The sequence below is a fragment of the Falco punctatus genome, assembly GCF_963210335.1.
Source record: "Falco punctatus genome assembly, chromosome: 1".
NCBI lineage: Eukaryota > Metazoa > Chordata > Aves > Falconiformes > Falconidae > Falco > Falco punctatus.
In genome coordinates, this window is record NC_137580.1 from 88,309,322 (window position 1) to 88,329,000 (window position 19,679).

At 42.8% G+C, this 19,679-nt stretch overlaps 1 protein-coding gene across 1 annotated transcript; it reads left to right on the forward strand.

Moving 5' to 3' along the window:
* Window positions 1–8,342: 8,342 nt before the first annotated feature.
* SLC2A11 (solute carrier family 2 member 11) lies at window positions 8,343–18,573 on the forward strand. The gene is made up of 11 exons (XM_080391442.1): window positions 8,343–10,612; window positions 11,189–11,349; window positions 12,784–12,908; window positions 13,609–13,738; window positions 13,930–14,078; window positions 15,217–15,404; window positions 15,717–15,827; window positions 16,297–16,398; window positions 16,529–16,604; window positions 17,569–17,696; window positions 18,357–18,573. Exons 1-11 carry the CDS (start codon window positions 10,442–10,444, stop codon window positions 18,555–18,557), a joined length of 1,542 nt encoding a protein of 513 aa, XP_080247568.1. The 5' UTR covers window positions 8,343–10,441; the 3' UTR covers window positions 18,558–18,573.
* The last annotated feature ends 1,106 nt before the right edge of the window (window positions 18,574–19,679 follow it).

Sequence of the window (19,679 nt, forward strand, 5' to 3'; positions counted from 1 at the left end):
CACCATCTTGCACTGAAAGAGGCCAAACAAATCTCAGTGACACCCCAGTTCCCAGGATTCTTTCTGCCCATGACCTTACTCCCTTTGGAGCTGAGCCAAGCTGACTTCATGCACTACAGTACGCCCAGGGGCAGCTTCAGTCTTTATTACAATCCTTGTCAAATTTTATGGGTTTTCAGAGTTTCATCCTTCCCACAACTTCACATCAACCCAGCCACATAGCTTAGCTCACTTTATACAGCTTTATAGTAATGCTGACACACAGCCTTCTATAAAATCATGGAATCTAACTAAAAGCCTCAAAAAAGAAAACCCAAACTCTTTGTCCCAGCTGCAAGAAGGTATGAGGGACTGCAAAAACAGAAACACTGCTCAGGAGTTTCTTTGCTGATTTCCTCCTGCCTTGTCCTGTTGTCCTGCCCTGCATGGGACCCAAAGCAGATGTAAGCACAGGCCTGAGCAGCAATGATGTACCGTTGCTGCCTGCCGTCTTCTGGGTTCCCCTTCCTTTTGGATGCATTTGAATTCATGTCAGCGTCCAATATCTGTTTCAAAACCATCAGAAACTCAGAGTTTCCATAAAAATATGTCTGATGCCCAGACTTCATTTTAGACCAGCTTTGAAAAGGGTCTCTGGGGGCTCTTGGAGCTGCCTGAGGAACTAACTGGAACAACTCCCATCTGTAACCTTTGCTCAAGTCACTCACTGGAAGAACTGAATCATGATGGTACCAGGGGCAACTCTCCTTTCCGTACAGTATTTACCCATCCTGCATCTGCAAGCTTAGTGATAGCAACCTGTTTGTTGTACTGTAAGTATTTACAATCCATGACCAACTCACAAGAAAATATTCCTGGAAAAGAAGGACTAGCACATATTGCACAGCCACCACTGTGGATTCATTTGGTTTTTGTTTTAAAAATATATGTATTTCCTGAAAGGGAGTGGTGTTGCACATGCACAGTGACAGACCACTACTGAACCCTCCTGTTACCCTCTGGTTTTGTTTCCCCCATTTCTGGGGTCGTTTTAAGGAATATGCAAGCATCTGCCTGGGTTTGCAGGTAAGCTTAACCCTGCAACAGAAACTCAACAGCTTCCTCTCTCGGTTTCTGCAAACCAAAATAGCAAAGAATCAGAAAACAAAGAAAAAAGCTTTTAACTCTCCCCATGAGTTAAACAGCACATAAACCTCAAGAAGGCACATGAGCAAAGATAAATGGGCTGTTGCAGCATTCATCTCTTTTGTTTGTAGTAAATTATTGTGTGTAATTCATGTTTCCTGTCCATAAATGCCAGAGGAACTTGAAGACATGGAATCCATTCTAATTTAGTAAAGACAAAAACAACTCCTTTTGAGCCCATCTGGAACTTGTTTTTATCGTAATTGTTTTGGGCTCAGTAATGAGTTCAAGATCTAACTGCCGTCACTAATTGTTTCAAGAATAAACAGATGCTTTGTTTAAAGGCGGCAGCTCCCATTTTGCCCAGCACAGCACTCTCTCAGGTCGCAGGATGAAAGGAGCTGTGCGCCATGTCAGCACAGGCCTTAATGAGCATTGGCGCCCTTGCCAGGGGTGCTTATCCCCATCAGCAGCTGGCAGGGCAGGAAACCAGCCCCCAGCCATGCAGTGAGTGTCCAGCTGGTGACATGTGCCCTCTGCTCTTTAATCCCATTGCCATTTTGTTGTAAATTAGTTGATGACCTTTTGCAACGTATCCTACTGTGACAAGTCATACCTGGCCTGATGATACATAGGCACGTCCTCCAGCTGGGCTATAGGACACTCAATGGAGAGAGTTCATTCCATAGCCACCTAACCCTAAGCCCCTTGGCTCGAGTAATGCTCCATCCTGCTACAGTAGAGTCCCAGTTCTTTTCTTCATTTGAAAACAAAGATACCCCCACTGCCCACACTGAGAGACTCCCTCACCAGGATATGAGACTATGAAAGTTCTGTACAAGCTCTCACCCACCCTAGTGCTCCCCAGGACATTCCATGCCTGAGGTCCGTGTTAGCCCTGGTGTAGAAGAGGAACAGATTCAGAAAGAGCAGTGCTGTGCTCCCTAACAAGTGAGCCACAACAGCCAGAAGGCCCTTACTGGAAGGTTATTTTAGCTCTCAAACTCAGTCCTCAGTGGAACGGACGACAGGTGCCAAGAGCTCCAGATCCACCACAGAGTAGTCACTGAGTTTCTGCTCCAGTTTTGGAAACAAGGCTCCATGAACCCACTGTGCATAGATAAGCTGTGTAATCCTAACTGCTTGAGGCATTTGAAATGTTTACTTTTCAATGTTTAATGGCCATATATAAATTCTTTCTCCTTCATTGAAGGATTTCCTGTCTCAAATCAACTAAATCTACCGTGTGATGACTGAAGTCAGAAGAAAGTGAATCATACAGAGTTGGATAGTTTTTTTTATTTGTTTGTTTGTTAGAAAGAAACTAAAGATAGCACTTAGAGCTCAGTCCTCCAAGGACCTGTGGTTTGTACAGGGTTTGCTGTAAATCAAAGTTTATGTTATTTTTATTTCCTGTGTTTTTTTAGTTCAAAGATACAGCTTTGCATCTGGCATATCATGAGAAAGAAGATCTCACCTAAGTCTCTTTGAGTAGAGCCTGATCACATTTCCAAATAAAGCCCCTCTTCCAAAACAACTTCTGATCATGAGTTGAAGACATCAAGCAAGAAAACGTCTGTTTCTTTGCACAGTTATTTTTTCCCAGCACTTAATCATTCTTGTTAAATTCTTCTGCCTTGTGATCTGTCCTCTACACTCTAGGTCACCTCCCACAGCTGTCAGTGAGGAATATCCTTCAAGGGCCTTTATTTTGCAACATCCATTTCATAAGCACTGTGGTCAAATCAACAAGAGAACTGAAAAACAATGCTTGTTTCTTATAAAAAGAGGTCTATGTTCAGCTCACAATAGCAGCACATACAACTGAGCATGCTGTCAGCCCTACAAGGAGTCAAAAATGGTATTTATGCTTTGGTTTTCACCAGAAGGGGGACTATGTGTCCTAGTCCAGGTACCTCTCAATAAGCCAGGAGACAGCTCTAATAAGACGCTCTATCTGAAGTGGGTGTTAAATAAGAAAGCAGGATGAGTCTGACACTCTGACACTGCTACACATATCTTCCTCTCCTGTGACAGCAACATTCAGTGACATTTACTGCCATTTGGTAGAGTTTAAATGCTCTTCTCTTACACACAGAAACCGATATTTTGTTCAGCCAAGCCATTTGTTCTCTCTGGCCTTCAGGTCGCCCAGTTTCAGCTAACTGCCTGCATCAGTGTCTGATGCAAAGAAGGAAGGAAAGGTAATAGTTCAGCCACAGCATGACCTACAGCTCACAATGGATTGAGAAAAGCATATTTCAATTATTTTTAGTATTTTGGGCTTTCTCAGTTTTTCCAGAGAAGCTCTATTGCTTATCAGGAGGATGAAAATGCAGACTGCTGATCCAATGCACAGAACACAGAGCTGTTCTAAAATCCAAAAAATCCTTGCTGGCAAGGAAAACCAGCTAGTTTCCTCAGCTATAGCAGCCCTCATGTCCTCAGAGGACTCGTCTCTCATGTATCTCCTCTGGTCTGGAAAGTATCCCAGTGACTCTGTGTGGTAGCAGAAGCTCCGTCAGCATTGGGTCGCTGCCCTGAGAAACCTCCGCGATGAAGCCCATTTCCTGAAGTTCTTATACAGTGTCTAGAACTTACATAAATTGTGGGTTTTTTCTAAGGAACATGAGTGGACTGCTGGAACTGAGAATAGTGGTGTCACAGCAGGGCACTCATTTCCTACAAAGAAAATCCATTTTAACAGCTAAGTTCCATAAACATTGTTTTCAGCATAAAAACGGCAGAACTGCTGGACATTTCTTGAGAAAGCTTCTTATTTGTAGATGATGTTATTTGTCTTCTGTATCCTGAATGAGTCCTGCAAGAGTCAGGACAAGCAGACAGAGATATTTTGTACTTTACTGTGGTGGTCCTCACAGGAAAGAGAGAAGGATTTATAGAAATAGCCAGGCTAAAGCTTGGGAGTGAGCCAACAACTAGCCAGGGAACAGCTCCAAATCTCTTCTGCACTTTATAGTGTAGTGTTTATAGGGAGACTTCATCCTGTAGATCCAAGCCTCACAGGTGGAAATGGGTCTGCTTCTCTCCTCTTGCAGTGTAATTGCAATTGGTCCAGATGATCCTGGGTTAAAAAACACTCTAAAACATAGGAGCCTCTCAGTGTATGCCAGATCAAAGAGCATGTGTTGATGGTCTTTCCTAATGGTAGGCAGGATTACTACTTATTCCTGCAGTCAGATAATTACAGGCAGAGACTGACATTACATTCTCCAAATAACTCCTCTCCCATGGTCATGGCATCATATTTCACCTTGATTATGACAGGTTTGAGTTCAGTGAAAAAGTATTTGAGGGAAGAGGGTGGTAGGTCCCCACAGCGGTGCTGGAAACCTGCTGAGTTTATGTGAAGGCATCCAGAGCCAGGAGTTTGAGTAACTGCAGTGCGGTGGTTATACCCTGGTGACAGACCCTGAGACTGGAGGCTTCTTATCTACACCAACTGTGATTCTGAAATTGTGATCATAAGGACTGAACTTTGGGAATGCTGGGGGTTTTAAGGTGCAGCAGGAATCCAGTTAGAAACCCAACCAATGTGAACATCTGTCAGCCCAAAAGCACATCATATAAATGCTATGTAGGAGGAAAAAAAATTATCCATCCACTCATCAAGGCGGCTATTACTAGAAAAAACAACCTCCAGGAACACCCACTTGCAGCTAGCCAGATGCACAGACAGATTGAGCCACAGCGACAGCCAGTTTATGCCCTTTCTGGAACAGGGGAGCTTGTGAACAGCCTGTGCCACAATCCATGGTATCTCACTGCCTGCCCACAGGACTTCACTCATCTCCTGGAGCTGTCATAAGTTCACCTGCTATTTCCCTTCTCTGACCCAAGACTGCCTTGCTTCACTTCATTGCACAGCTTGCAAGCTCTCTGGTTTAACCCCTACTTAAAAGCACTGGGTATGGGTTTTAAAGAAAGAGAAGGTGGCTCCGCACAGTTCAGGGAATGTAAAGGTGAAATAAGGAGAGACTTGAGGAAAGCCTGTTGGGAGGCCCAGCAGAAGATGCAAACGCATCCCCTGACAGCACCTGTCCTTGTGCACTGGTGTCCAGTGCCTCTAGGATTTCCTTTGGACTGTGTTGAATACTGCCTTCATCTTCTGTTAAATAGAAGAATGTACACAGATTTGCCTTGGAAAAATAAGACAGTGCAATGGTCTAAGCAGGAAGTCTTCGACCAGGTAATTGCAGAAAGATATATTTCTATGTTTGACTGCAATGAAAATGAGACAAATGGATCAGATTCATGGTACTCAGGCCTAGGGAACAGATGGAGACTAGACTGCCTGGGTGAGCTGCATTCCTTTGCCTCTTATCCAACCAGAGACATGCTTTGACATGTCGGCCTCTGTCTAAGGAGCTAGAAATGGAATAATCCCCACCTACCTCAAAGGCTCCCATGACAAATCTCAGTGACTAGAACAACCAGTGACACTCCACCTGGTAGCCACAAGCTGAAACTCCTGTACACCATCATCTGAGGGGACAAGGACCTGCACTAGGTGGTTCCTGCTTATAAGATGCTAGGAAAAAGGAGAAGGCCCTTGCCTAAGACAGCATATGTGTTTTTTTCCCTGGAAGAAATCTATTCAAACCTGATCTTATTCAGAATAGACAGCAGGAAAAAAATAGAACTTTTGTTCTTGAATGTGTTACTGTTCTTGATACATGCTGCCTAAATTATACATCAGTGACTGTTAACTTGTACAGTATTGTCTGTTTCCCCAGTGAACAAGTTATTGTTTGGGAGGCCATTATAAGTAGTCCTCTGACCCCTGCCACACACCACAGGCAGCACTGCTGTCATGTTGGATTCAGAGCCTAATCAGGCAATTTTGTACTTCTCCTGCCACTTAGTGGCTGCAGCTGATGCAGCATCACATCCCTACTCACACATTCCTAAGAGAGTAATTCTGAGATGTGGAAGAGGTTTATATTTCCATTCAGGTGTAGTAAAAACTGAGTAGGGACAAAGAGGCGTTCTAAAAAAAAAGTTTCAGTTATTTTGAATACTTTGAAATATGTCAGACCCCTAACAAATTGCACTGAGCAGAATGTTAAAATACCATGATTACTGCTAAAGGCCAGATACCTTGTGAAACAGCAGCTTTGCTATTACTACTGGCAGTGCAATATGCCTCCATCTCTACTAGGGTCCATCTCTAGGATTCATGAGGATACACCATTTCTCACTCCCGGGGAGTGCCTTTCTATTTCACAGAAAGAAGCAAGCCTGTCATTGCAATTACTACTTCCTTGCTGTCTTCTGTAGCTTATATGGAAAAGGGAACCACATCTGGAACAATAAGCAACTACCAGATGAGCCAAACCCATTGCACAAGCCCTGTCAGCTACTCTGTCCTGATTAAATGATGGGTGATTAACAAAGGAAGAGTATAAAGCTCACACACTAGTGAAAGATAAGCCAAAAAACCAAAGATGAAAGGTCACTGAAGAAGCCACTATTACAGCAGGATTAAACCTTTTCAACTGATTAGAATTTAGCTGGAGCCTCTCAAGTAGAGGAGGGGCTTCTACTGCACAGAGTTATTTAATTTTTAACCAAGATTTTAAAAAAGAACCCAAGTTTCAGATTGGTACTCCCAGGGTTTGACATAAATCCCTTGTATAAAGTCTCCTCCACCATACCTCTGTGATGGTTAAGCTTGGTTGATCCCTTAATATCTCCCAAGCACAAAACCAGTTATAGTCCTTGGTGTAATCAGCACACACAGCCCTACCCGTTGCCCTCAGAAGGGCTCTTCACTCTCTGAAGCTGTATAGAGAACAAGGCTTAAAGAACTGCAGGACAATGCTGTGTGAGACAGGGTGACAACTCAAAAGGAGCTGAGAACATTTTGGTCAGATACTCATTCTTCCCCCAGCAGCTTACTCTCCCATGCCCACCCCAGCACTAGGCTTACCTGCAACACTACATATTAGGTAGATCTATTACATATCACATAATATGCACTTTAATATAATATATAATGTAATACATATTATGTATTATGCACTTCAGAAGCAAAAAAAAGTCACATGGCATGTGTAAAACCAAAGCCCTCAGCCTTTTGTGAAATGAAAGCTAGAGATAATTGGTGACAAAATTGAGTGCTGTAAGTGTTGCTGTTTGCTCCATGCCAGGCTACGGAGTGGGAAGAAAACTGCAGCCTTCTGTGCATCCATGTACAGTCCTCTTGTCAGCAACAGCTGGAGTGCCTGTATGTCACTGGGACATAGACAAGAGTGCAGCAAAAGGGCTTGGCATAACAAGGGCTTTGAAAGGTTTGCGATTTGTTCATTCCTGTCACTGACAAGACCAAGGGAAATAAGCTGTTTTGTCTCTCAGATTCTAGATTAGGTTCCAGGACAAATACAGTCAGAAAAAAAGCTGTAGTTTACTTCTGCTTTGATCACACTTAATCAGACAAGTGCGACTGGGCACCTGTGCCAGATGCTTTCAGAGGGAATGTATGCCATAAACCATACTGGACTTCGGTGGGATTTACAGCTCTGGATCTTTCTGAATCACTTCCCCAAACTGTCATGTACTTTCAACAAAATTAATTGAAATGTCTTGCTAATGAACATGCAGTCCCATTTTGAGAATGTAAATCAGCTGGCAAAATACCTGCCAAGTCAAGTGTCTTATCTTAATGTAATGGGTGACTAAATACAAATTCCTATGCTGGAGATTTAAATAATCCTTTAGAGCACTGCTGAGAGTACCGGCAGCTTTGGCAGACAGAGGAAAACTACCAAAGAGGATGAACAAGCTGCAGAGACTGGTAAAAAACATCTATTTTACTATTATTGTTGACAGATAATTTTTTTAATTTCAGTTTTTATAAGGCTTTGTAAGTACTAGCAGGCTCTTGTAGAATTATTTCTCCAACTCATCACTGTCCTTGAGATAAAGCTGACAGCCTAATGGCTCTCCTGGCAGTTGCACACCACCACTGTGGCTGGGACAACAGTGCGGAAGCTGGGTGTTAAGAAAGGTTTGGGAAGGTCACCTTGTAAATACAGGTCAGCTCTGAGTACAGACCTGTTTGGTGGCTCCTGGAGGAAGCAAACCATTTTCCTTTAGCTAATGGCCACAAGAGAGCTCTGTGATAGAGGACCAGAGAGGGGATGTACTCTATATATAAAGCAGGATAATGAGCAGAAGGAGTGTTACATTCCTAGGCATTGTGATTAAAAAAAAGACACGTGCTATTGCAGAGAGAGGAAATCTCCCTCACTTGGAGAACTAGAATAACTGGGAAGAGCAGAGATATCAGGTGCACAATCCTTAGCTCAGGTCTCAGTTACAAGACAGGGAGGTGGTGTAGCTAAGGAAAACACAAGCGAAACATACCCGCTTATAACTGGGACAGGAGAGAACTTGGCCTTTTCTTGCTTCAAGGCTGGAACAGTCTGGCTTCACTTCTGTCCTCAGAGAATGTCCTGTCTCAGGCTGGTATGGAAGGTATTTATGATAAAAGGCTTCGAGGAAAGGAAAAATCTAAGATTATTTGAATTTGTGATGTTTGAGCTATTGCAAGACTAGGAAAAACTTTCCTTTTCCCTGGTAGATGGCTCTGTAAGAAGAAAATGAGCACGTACAACAGGAAAAGCTCACCAGCTCTGGGTTATCCAAGTTCTTCTCAGGGTCAATGAGGCCCATATTCATCTAGCAAAACACAATCTAACCTGAGGTGCCCTGCGCTAGCTGGTGAACAGCCAAGCCTGAGCACAGGCTCTTCATGTCATTCGCAGAGCTGTTCCAATGGGAGGGGTTTGCAAGCAAGGAGCTGGCAAAGGCCATCCTGGCCATGGGCCACCCAGCACATTGTGCAGGAGGTGTCAGGCTCCAGCAGCTCAGAGTGGTCTTGAGACCTGGGTGGGATAGTGCTCCCAGTCCAAGGACACCATGACGACATAGCTTGTCAGTCACAGGATCTCGCATGCAGATGGGAAAACCAAAGGTACAGGCACAGAATAAGTGTGAACTGACAAGGATGGAGGGGGGAGAGACCAGCCAATAGGGTGGTGTGGCTGCAATGAGGAAGGGATGTTCACTGGTGAGGTCAACAAGGAGACATTATGCTGCTGACATTCAGCTGTGTTCCTCTACAGAAGCTGTAGGTCAATTTGAAGGCAGACTCACATAGGAAAGTATCCAGGCAAGAATGACCTGAGGCTTACAAACATGACAGAGGAGAAAAGATAAACACAACTGTTTAGAAAGTTTCTACAGTGTCCCCAGCTCTCCACAGTTAGCCCCAGCGTTGTTCTCATGTGGACCACCCATTTATACTATAACACTCAGGGCATCATACTGCAAGGGGAAGAAAGATGCATGTTTTTGCTTGCAAGCCTGCCAGTGAGCTCTCAGGTACCATACTGTGTCAACCAGAACAGCTGGTTTTACAACCTTCAAAAAGTCAAGAGACCTCACTTTTATACCAACACCCTGATATCCCATGATGCTGCCTAAAGCAGCCCCATTCATCTGCCTGTGCTTCCAAAAGCTTAGCAGCAGTGTTAGGTGGCAATAAAAGCAATGGGCAATCCTGATGAATAAATGACCTCAAGAAGAGTAGACCATGGCATAGGACCTACTGTCTGCCACATATTTCACCTATATCATAGTACTGAAGATGTACAAAATATTCTGACTGAATACACAATTATAGACTGCTAAACACAAGAACATGTAGGAACAACTGTGTAATGAGAAAGTTCAACAGAGAGACATTGTCTGCTCTGTACATGTGAGGCAGCATATGAAAGGCACTCTATTTTAAACTAAAATATATGTCATTACTATGAAAAGGTAGAAGATAAAGCATGCTAATGAATCAGAAGTGCACTAGATATAAATGGCCATGAGAAAACCCCCCATATCACAGAGAAGCTCCGTCCAATAGAGCTTACCTAGAAATGAGGCAGTAGTCATTAAAATTTGGCAATTCTTCTTGAATAATTCATCAAGTCAGTACAGGTTTTTGTAATAAATTGAATTAATTGAAGCTATAACACCATTCTCTGCCAATATTTACGGTTTTTGCACTGACTTTTTGTAAGCATACACATTAAATATTAAACCATAGACACTTGCAGGCCTTTGCCCCAAAACAGTCCCAAAATCTTTATGAATGGCAATTAATTATTAATACTTTTCTGCAGCAGAGGGAGATAGTTTTAAAATCAGTGTGTGTGTGTGTGTGTGTGTCTTTCTCTCTTTGGCACCTCCCATTTTACGACAACATTCACAGCCTATTTTAATACTCAAAGTATGAATGGACCAAATGTCTGTTGAGCCATTTTGTTCTATGGAAGGAAGCCATCGATTTTCTGTCCATCTTCTTCAGCTTCAGAGCAAGATCCTGATACTGACAATATGTGCCGCTGGGATTGGAGGCACTTTCCAATATGGTTACAACATCTCCATCATCAATGCTCCAGCTTCAGTAAGTACCACTAGTCTGAGAGCTTTCTCCTGAGACAGACACTGCCTTAATGTTCTCAGTCTGGCTATAAACCATGGCCTGCTACTGAAAATATGCAGTCTGCTATTACTGAGGGTGAGAACAGAACAATGTGTTGTTCCCAGTGTATAGTTCACATCTGAGGTACAGGACTTTGTTGTCAAGAGCCACCCTTGAGCAGAACCTAGTGTCACAAGAATTTATTCAAAAGCCTTGTTTCAATTGTTTTAGCAAATCTAATTCTAAACTTCTCCAATGTCCAACTTGCATCCTTTGAAACTGACTTTTGCCCTTAAATTCAAAGTTGGACCCATGAAATACATTTTTAATTATCCAAGATAGCTACATACAGATACAAATGAAGCACAACTTTTCAACAGCTATAGTTTTACACTCTTAACCCTCAGTTAAAAACACATCTAAGAGCTAGAGGCCATTTCAACCCAAGGTTTGGAGGCTTGAACACAGAATAAAGATATATTAATAAAGAAGACTTTAGATTTCTCAGTTTCCTTCATCTCTGTGTCATGGTTATGCAGCACTGTGCTTCCCTCTCAGTACATCCAGATGTTCATGAATGAAACCTGGCTGGAGCGCACAGGCGTTCCCCTTGAGAGCAACATGATACTGCTGCTGTGGTCTTTCACTGTCTCTGCATACCCTCTGGGAGGACTCACTGGGGCTGTTGCTGCTGGGCCCATGGCCATCGTGTTGGGAAGGTAAGAGGGTGCTGAATTTTAAGTTCAGCTTTGCAGTTTCCATTAGTTCAAGAGGAATTATGAACTCTACAGCACAATACCTACTGTAGTTAAAAATTATGAAAACAAGTTTTCTATCACAGATCAGTCTTCCATTAACATTCTGAGCTGGCATGGAGGAACCACCTGATATAGCAGTATTTCATGTCTCAAAACCCAACAGGAACAGTTCTTTTCCCCCCATTACCTTCTCATCATAGTCTGACCCAACTGGTGCTACAAGGGTTTTAGATCAACTCCATATCACAGTAACCACCCACATAATCACCATCATTTTTGTGCCCAGTTTTCTGCCATCCTTTTAAATAGGAGATCATGACAGAGCAGACCAAGGATTTTTCTTCAAAATGAAATGTGCGAATTGGTAGAAATGATACTGGAAAAACAGAGGGTACTTGCAAAGAGCAGTTGTAACATCCCAAGTCCTCATGTCTCACAGGCTGTGTATCCATGTTTTTGATGGAAATATTTCAAGAGGTATAAGTGTCTGTCTTTCCTTACCTATCCTTCATACGCAGCTCTATCCCCAGTTCTCTTCAGAAAAAAATGCTTAGTGTTACTAACATAAACTAAAAGGAGGTTAGATTTTTGCCCCACTCTTTGTTGATCCCAAAATTTGTGCTATCACTTAGTTTGTTCCTCTCATATGATGAAGCAGGCACCGTTATGTTTTTGGATGGGGCTGTAGGGGACTGTCTCCCATGGCTCACTTGTTTCATGGAAAGGATATGGCTTCTTTATCCAATGAAAAGAGGTTTAGCCTTGTACTGCTTTGGAATAAAATCATCCCATCACGAATAAGAGAAAACAAGACTGACTTCTGAGGAGTAGGTAAGGCAGTGAGTTGGAACTAGAGAGAATTACTGGCTATTAAGGGTCAGTAGAGCTCTCAGGCTTTTTTCATGCTTTTGAACAGAATTCCTCCTGAGACACATGAAAACTTTCTGATAAGAGTTTCATAAGGATCAAACTATTACATGAAAAATCCCTGTTTCAACAAATTAGCATTTTCAGATCAAAATGCACATGACTTACTGAAGGAATACTCGTCTCCGTTCAAATGGGAAACTGTGAGTGCAAGAGCCAGTCTAAAGTCAGCACTGCAAGGACACCCTGTGGTCATGCTGGTAGTTGGAGATGACTCTATATCAGCCATGCAATTTACCTGTCAATGCTGATTCCTGTTTTCACATCAAGACACCAAAACTGCTGATCTGCCACCTGCACGCAGACACCTCATATAGGGCTTTAGGTAACCAGGATGTTCTGTGCTGGAGCTGAGCAGCCCACCTTGAGCTTCCAGGCATGGCAGGTTAGAGCTGCCGTGTGAAATGTTTTATCTGATAACTAAACCTGACACACATGTGCTCACAGCTGTGTCTTTTCTCTCTGAAGGAAGATGTCCCTGCTACTGAACAATGTCTTTGTGATCATAGCGGCATTCTTGTCAGGATTCAGCCGAATGGCAAAATCCTTTGAAATGATTATGCTCAGCAGATTTTTCACTGGAGTTAATGCAGGTATGGCAACATGAGAAACGTAACAGGACAAACGTGATAACAATTATCAATTAGAAATAGAAGATATTTAAATACAAACGATCCCAGACATTAAAGCAATTGATCTTCTAGTCTGACCACACGTGTACACAAATGAGGAAGTTGTAGATACAGATTTTATATTTTGCTTCTAAAGACTCTTTTCTAGGCAGGCTTTTTTTGTGTAATACACATGTGAGTATCTGTGTGAACTCTGCATGCAGGCAAGGGAGCCCTGGGTGAAACTGAGCTGGAAATTGAACCCTATCTGCTTGTAAGAATGTTATCAGTCACTCACCAGCATGAGCACCAACATTAAAGCTTTTATAGAAGTTCTTCCAAGGAATTAATGATTGATACAAGTGACTTAAAATATGATCTTCCCCTCAAAATGGGGGACTAGAGGGAAGTATCACTTACAACCTTGGATTTAGTGCTGAAAAGACCATAGGACTGAGGCCCTGACAGGTTTCAGTTTCCTGTAAGTATGGAAATCTATGTCTAGCAGCTTATACAATGAATAAAAATGAAATTGAAAGTTTGGGTAAATAATAAGCAGTGGTAGATAAGTCATCACATGGCCTGCAACAGAAGGGTCCAGCTGGCAACCTCAAGAGGTGACTGACTGCATTTGAACTCATCTCTCTACAAGCTGAGGTCAGCATTTTTCTGCTTTGGCCAGGTGTAAGCATGAATATTCAGCCTATGTATCTGGCGGAAGGCGCCCCAAAGAAGCTCAGAGGAGCTGTGGCCTTGACCTCTGCATCATTTACATCCCTGGGGTTGGTGCTGGGGCAGGTTGTTGGACTCAGGTAATGTAGAGTGAGAAGCCCAGTTTATACTTACTGAATCTTTCTTCTCCTTTTTTTTTCTTTCTTTCTTTTTTTTTTCTTTAGTACCCCTCTTTTTTCTTTCTTTTCCAGTGCCCACATGCAGCAGAGGATGCTGGGCTCTTGCCAGATTGCAAAATGTACTGTGCGAATTATGGTGGTTTTTTCTCTAGGGAGGTACTAGGAGGGGAGGAGAGCTGGCCATTCCTTTTAGCTAGCAATGTGGTGCCTGCCCTGATCCAGCTCATAGCTCTGCCTTGGTTCCCTGAAAGTCCCAGGTACCTCTTGATTGACCGTGGAGATAAAGAATCCTGCATCTCTGGTGAGTTTAAGGTGACTGTTAGCCTCTTACTGAGCATGTGAGATCTGCTGACTGGGCAGATAAACAGTGAGAAAGTGGACTGATATTAAAATCATAGAATCATTTGTTGGGAAAGTCCATTAGTTAATAGTCCAACCATTAACCCAGCACTGCCAGGTCCACCACTAAACCATGTCTCTAAGCGTCACATCTCAAGTCTTTTAAATACTGCCAGGGATAGGGACTCAACCACTTCCCTGGGCAGCCTGTTCAAGGGCTTGACAACCTTTTCAGTGAAGAAATTTTTCCTAATACCCAATCTAAACCTCCCCTGGCACAGCACGAGGCCATTTCCTCTTGTCTTATTGCTTGTTACTTAGTTGCCAGCTGAGGTTAAACCACCACAATTTATATGAACAACTGCAGTAACACTGAATGCAGATGAATGTATGCTTTTGTGGACAGACTTGGGCCCCAACGTTTTGAAAATGGTGCCACAACTTTTACATGTAGGAAATGTCATATTAAGTTCCAGTTATGACCACTTCCTCCTTCCAAACTAAAAAAAAAAAAATAATCTAATCTTAAATATTTTTGATCTATTGGGGTAATTGAAAGGCATCTTCCTGCAAAAGATTTTTTTGCTACAATGGTAGGGTCAAAAGGTGGGACTTGTGTCCACAATGGCAAATATGTTTTGTAACTATGAAGTAAAGTAAATGCTGGTTGAAGAGCTCATGACCAAATCTGAAGCTAATTCATATTAAGGGATTTGCTTAGATTTGTAACATACAAATCCCCATATACAGAGTGGCTGGAATTAGTTTCCAGGAAATATGTGCTGTGTACCAAGAACACCTTAACTGCCTGCGTTTCCCAGAGAAGTCACTTGAGATCTGAGTCAGAAACATGGCTGCTGAAATAGCACTGGTTGGAAATATTCTCTTGTCAAACAATGGTGAGGGATTTGCACTCCCTTTCCCCCAAATCCTTCAAATGGCTGCACCACAGCTGACCATCTCTGTGAAGATAACACCATGATCACAGACTCTGTCCTACAGCTTTCTGCGGCCATCACTTGCTGCTCAATCCTTCTCCCTGCAAAGCAGGCAAATTGAAGGTGAGGTTCAGAGGATAAGAGGTTCCCTTGTCCTTGCAGCACTGCAGAAGCTCAGAGGCAACAGTGACCTGAGTGCAGAGCTAGAAGAAATGCTGGCTGAACAGGCTGCTGTTAAAGGCCAGAAAGCGAAGAACCCTTGGGAGCTTTTCCAAAATCCAGCTTTGAGGTGGCAGCTGATCAGTATTGTTGTGCTTAGCAGTGCCATGCAGCTCTGTGGGAATGATTCGGTAAGCAGCCTGGCAGCTACAGCCATCAGCAGCTGTGCTGTATCGCAAGACATGGGTGCAAGCTCTTGGGTTTAACATTCCTGCTGCAGGAGAAGAATGAATAGTGGTCTGCCCTGCCTGTGAAAATCTTCAAGCCTCAAATGCTTGGTTCCTAAAGTACACCTGTGCATTATGGCAAGATTCAGAGGGACATTGTCAAAATAGGCTGTATGACAGCACATTAGTCATTCTCTGTGTGGTCCTTCAGGAAAAACAATGGGATGTATTTTCAAATGTTTTCCCTTACTGCTTTCTCATCTCTTCTCTCCCCAGATGTATTTTTATGCAGCTTATGTGTTCCAAGAGGCTGGAATTCCTCAGGAAAAAATCCCATATGTTGTAATCGGCACGGGGAGCTGTGAACTGATCACGTCTGTCACTTGTGTGAGACTCTTAATGCACTCTGCTGACATGCAGACTCTATTGACAGTGAGGAGGCTGTTAATTACAGATTTTGGATTTACATTGCTTTTCTTGCCAAGGAGGCTCTTCATGCACAGCAGTCAGCACTCATGTCCAGACAGGTTATTGCAGAGGTATTTTGTCAGACACTGCATCGTCATCACTGTCTGAAATCTCTAAAAAGCATAACTCTTGCTTCATGTCAGTATGGATAGTGTCAGAGTTTAGGCTGCAGCTGGAACATTCTCATCCCCTCTGAACATTCTTCTTGCCTGACTCCTGCCAGCAAACTGTTTCCTTTGACTTTTTGTTTGCTAAGAAGTGGACAACATCCTTAAAGTAGTTGTAGAGGGAACGAGGGATGGAGTATTGAAATGGGGAGAGGGAGCAGGCAGGAAATATAAACACAAATTAAATATCTTGCTTTATTTCACTCTGTTACTTTGTGCAGAACATGATTATAGACTACGCTGGTCGGAGGCCACTGCTCCTGGGGGGTTATATCTTTATGGCAGGATGGGCCATAGTCTTCATGGTGGCTCTGAGCCAACAGGTAACAAACTTTACTTCATTATCTAAGTGGGATGGAGTTGAGCTTTGTCTCTTATATGAGTGGGGTGATCAGTGGTGGCAAATAAGTGTAAGTGCCCTTATTGGTTTTCCATTGGTCTCTGTGGCTGTAGACTCAGATTAGCTGGATGCCTTATCTCAGCATGGCCTGCATTTTCGCCTATATCCTGAGCTTTGGAATCGGACCAGGTCAGTTCCATCAGCATTTTTGCTGAAACTTTTGGGTATTGCAGGGGCTTGGAACTGTGTGCAAGCAGCTTATGGAAACTCTCAGGCCCTCTTTAGCCACAGCGCACTGAAAGGAATGAGGCAGTTTCTGCCAGCCGTTTTGAACCATTTCTCTGGGGCTTGCGTGCCTCTCGTATGTCAGTGTTGGGCAGGGACAGTCTGTGCCATTCTCTGTGTTGTCGCTCCTTACAGCCATCTTGTGATGGCACTTGGAGGTGATTCTTGTCTTAAATGGACAAGGTTTTGATTTGCTGCCCAATCCATTAGGGCTGTAGACGAGCATTTCTAATGCTTCACTTTAACCCTAGAGATTGACAGCTGTGTCATCTGATTATTTACTTGCAGATACCTGCAAGCACAGTTTCCACAACTTTTTTAGCCTATTAACATACATTTTCTTGGCAAAGTCCATTAGTTTCTGTGGTTGTGGGGGCAGTACACAGGCTGTGTGTATGCAGATGTTTGCAGGGTGTGTGAATAGATGTGAGGCTCTGTTTGCTTACATGAGTTTGAAGGAAGTCAGGTAAGAAAAGAATCAAGCTGCCAGTGTCACATGCCACATAGGCTGGCAGTAATTTCTTGTCCCAGTCCCTACAGTGCCATAGGGTTGAATTAATTATAAGCCATTCTTACAGCTGGGTCCTGGTGAGAATAATATGGATTACAAAACCTTTCCCAGAGTTCATTCTAACATGAGAGAGTTTGAATAATTAGCCAGTTCTTAATATTTAACCTATAACTTTCCCACTGCAGTTAACCTCTATTACCCCTTGTATGGGCATTGTTGACTGATGAGAATAATTTACTGAATTATAATTTACTGTTCTCATATACTTCATGTTGGGTTTGCTTGTTAGTATGTGTTCTCTTGTTTTTAGTATAATGTCAACAATATTAACAACTTTCTTGCCATTTCTTTTTCCAGCTGGTGTAACAGGAGTTCTGCCCACAGAAGTTTTTGATCAAATGTCCCGGCCAGCTGCCTACATGATCTGTGGTGCTCTGCTCTGGTTCAACCTATTTCTGGTTGGAACAGCCTTTCCATTCATTGTGGTGGGTTCCCAAGGCAAAGCAATCAGCTGCAGCTCTTCAGTGTTTTGTACAAGGAAGAGGCTGTGATAGTGATCAGGGAAATTAACAGGGCCTGGAATATCAAAAGCTGGGGACACACAGCAAGATAGCACTGCCATGAAAAGTATCTTTATGAGGAAAATGGTCAGAACTCCTCTAAATCAAACTTCCCTTATGTTCTCTGTGATGATTTCTGATGTGAGGCTGGAAGCAGATTGATTTGAGGCATGGATGACTAATACTCCTTTTTTGTCCTCAGCTGAATACAGCTGGGGCTAAAGACATCATGTAATTCCCCTTGGCCAGACCCTGTCACCATTCCCTAAGGTGATTCCTCAAGCGAAAGGGAGCAGAACTCCACAATATCCAGTTCTGTCTTATTTCATACTGTAGGGCCCCATTCTATACAACTATATATAGAGAGAAAGACAGAAAAGAACATTTTGAAATACTCTTCTTGCTATGTCAAATCTCTCCAAATTATGCCAGGGAGCTATCACATCCAGGCATGTGAGGCCTTCTCTAGGGTGCACAGAAATACGCCCTAGGTGAAGTTAGTCCATGCAGGAACGAGGATTAGTGGCCTATTTCTCATTGTACAGAATGTTACCAACACTGTCTTGTTTTCTTCCTCCTCCTCAGAAAAGTCTAGCACATTTCTGCTACGTCCCATTCCTTGTGGTCTGCGTCTGCACTGCACTCTATGTTGGGTTTTTCCTTCCTGAGACAAAGGGAAAGTCCTTCCTGGAAATCTCGAAGGAGTTCAAGAAACGGAACTTCAAAGCTCAGACCCACGTGGTTTTTTATAAAGGCCCTGAAGAGATCAAATCCACCATATTGTAGCAGAAGAAAGGAGGATGGTATCTGGGGGAAATTCAGCAGTGGATATGTTCCCTTGCAGGGACACAAAGAGAGAAGTAGGGTTAGAGATAATATATTACTCTTAGGCTCACCTTGAAAAGATGTACTTGAACTGATAAATTCCAACAGAAGTTTTAGTACTAAGTAACACATCCATATTTTAGAATCCATATTAGAGAGTGACAGAATGATGCCTTATTCTCTTACCATCAAACACCACCATGCAATGCTTTATCAAGTATCTTCTAAATTGCCTCTATGTTTCTCCTCCACCCAAATAGTAACTTCCATCTCTAGAAGCCTTTCCTTCCTTGCCCCTGAATCTGGGCTCTCTAACGCAGAAATTAATATGATTAAATTCTGGTTTCAGACACCAGATGAAATTCTTAGTACCTTGTCTTGGTGCTCCCGTTGTTTCTGTTATTAAGTGATTTCAAATAGACCCCTACTTGTTGAGCAATAGTAAGTAGTTAATTATTTTCAGCTATAAAACCATGTGACAGATAGATTAAGAAGAAAGCTTCTAGTACTTGCTAAGTGGCTTATACAACTGACTTTTGGGCATTTTTTTGCAGACTGTTCAGGTCTGCGTTTCTTCATGGCTTGTTTGTTGTCTTCCAGTCCTGTGTTGTGAAGCACAAGTAATTCTCTAGTCCAGTTTGTATAGCTCTCACAGACGCTGCTAGTGCATCTTGTAGGGTTTTACACCTGCACTCTGCTAACACAAGAATGTGGTGAGGAGCTGTTATGGCAGCAGCTTATTTTGCATGTGGAGATTTATATTACAACAGAACATTCTCTATAGTATGTTCTTGTTGTCTTCATGGAGCATATTGGAAGAGACCCAGATGTGATACTGCTTCTTTTTAGCTAACCTGGTACAGAACAGGGCAACATTCCTCATTTAGTACTGCCTTTCACAGGCACTGGGCTGACTGGTGAGGTTTCTTACAGTTTCTTCTCAAAATCCTAATCAAGCCATCTCTTTTTGCTTTGTTTGTATGAAAGTCACAGCACTGCTGAAGGTTGCAGCAAAGAAAAACACATACATTTCCAAAATACGTAACGTTTCTTTCAGCATATTTTTTAACTACATTTTTTAAA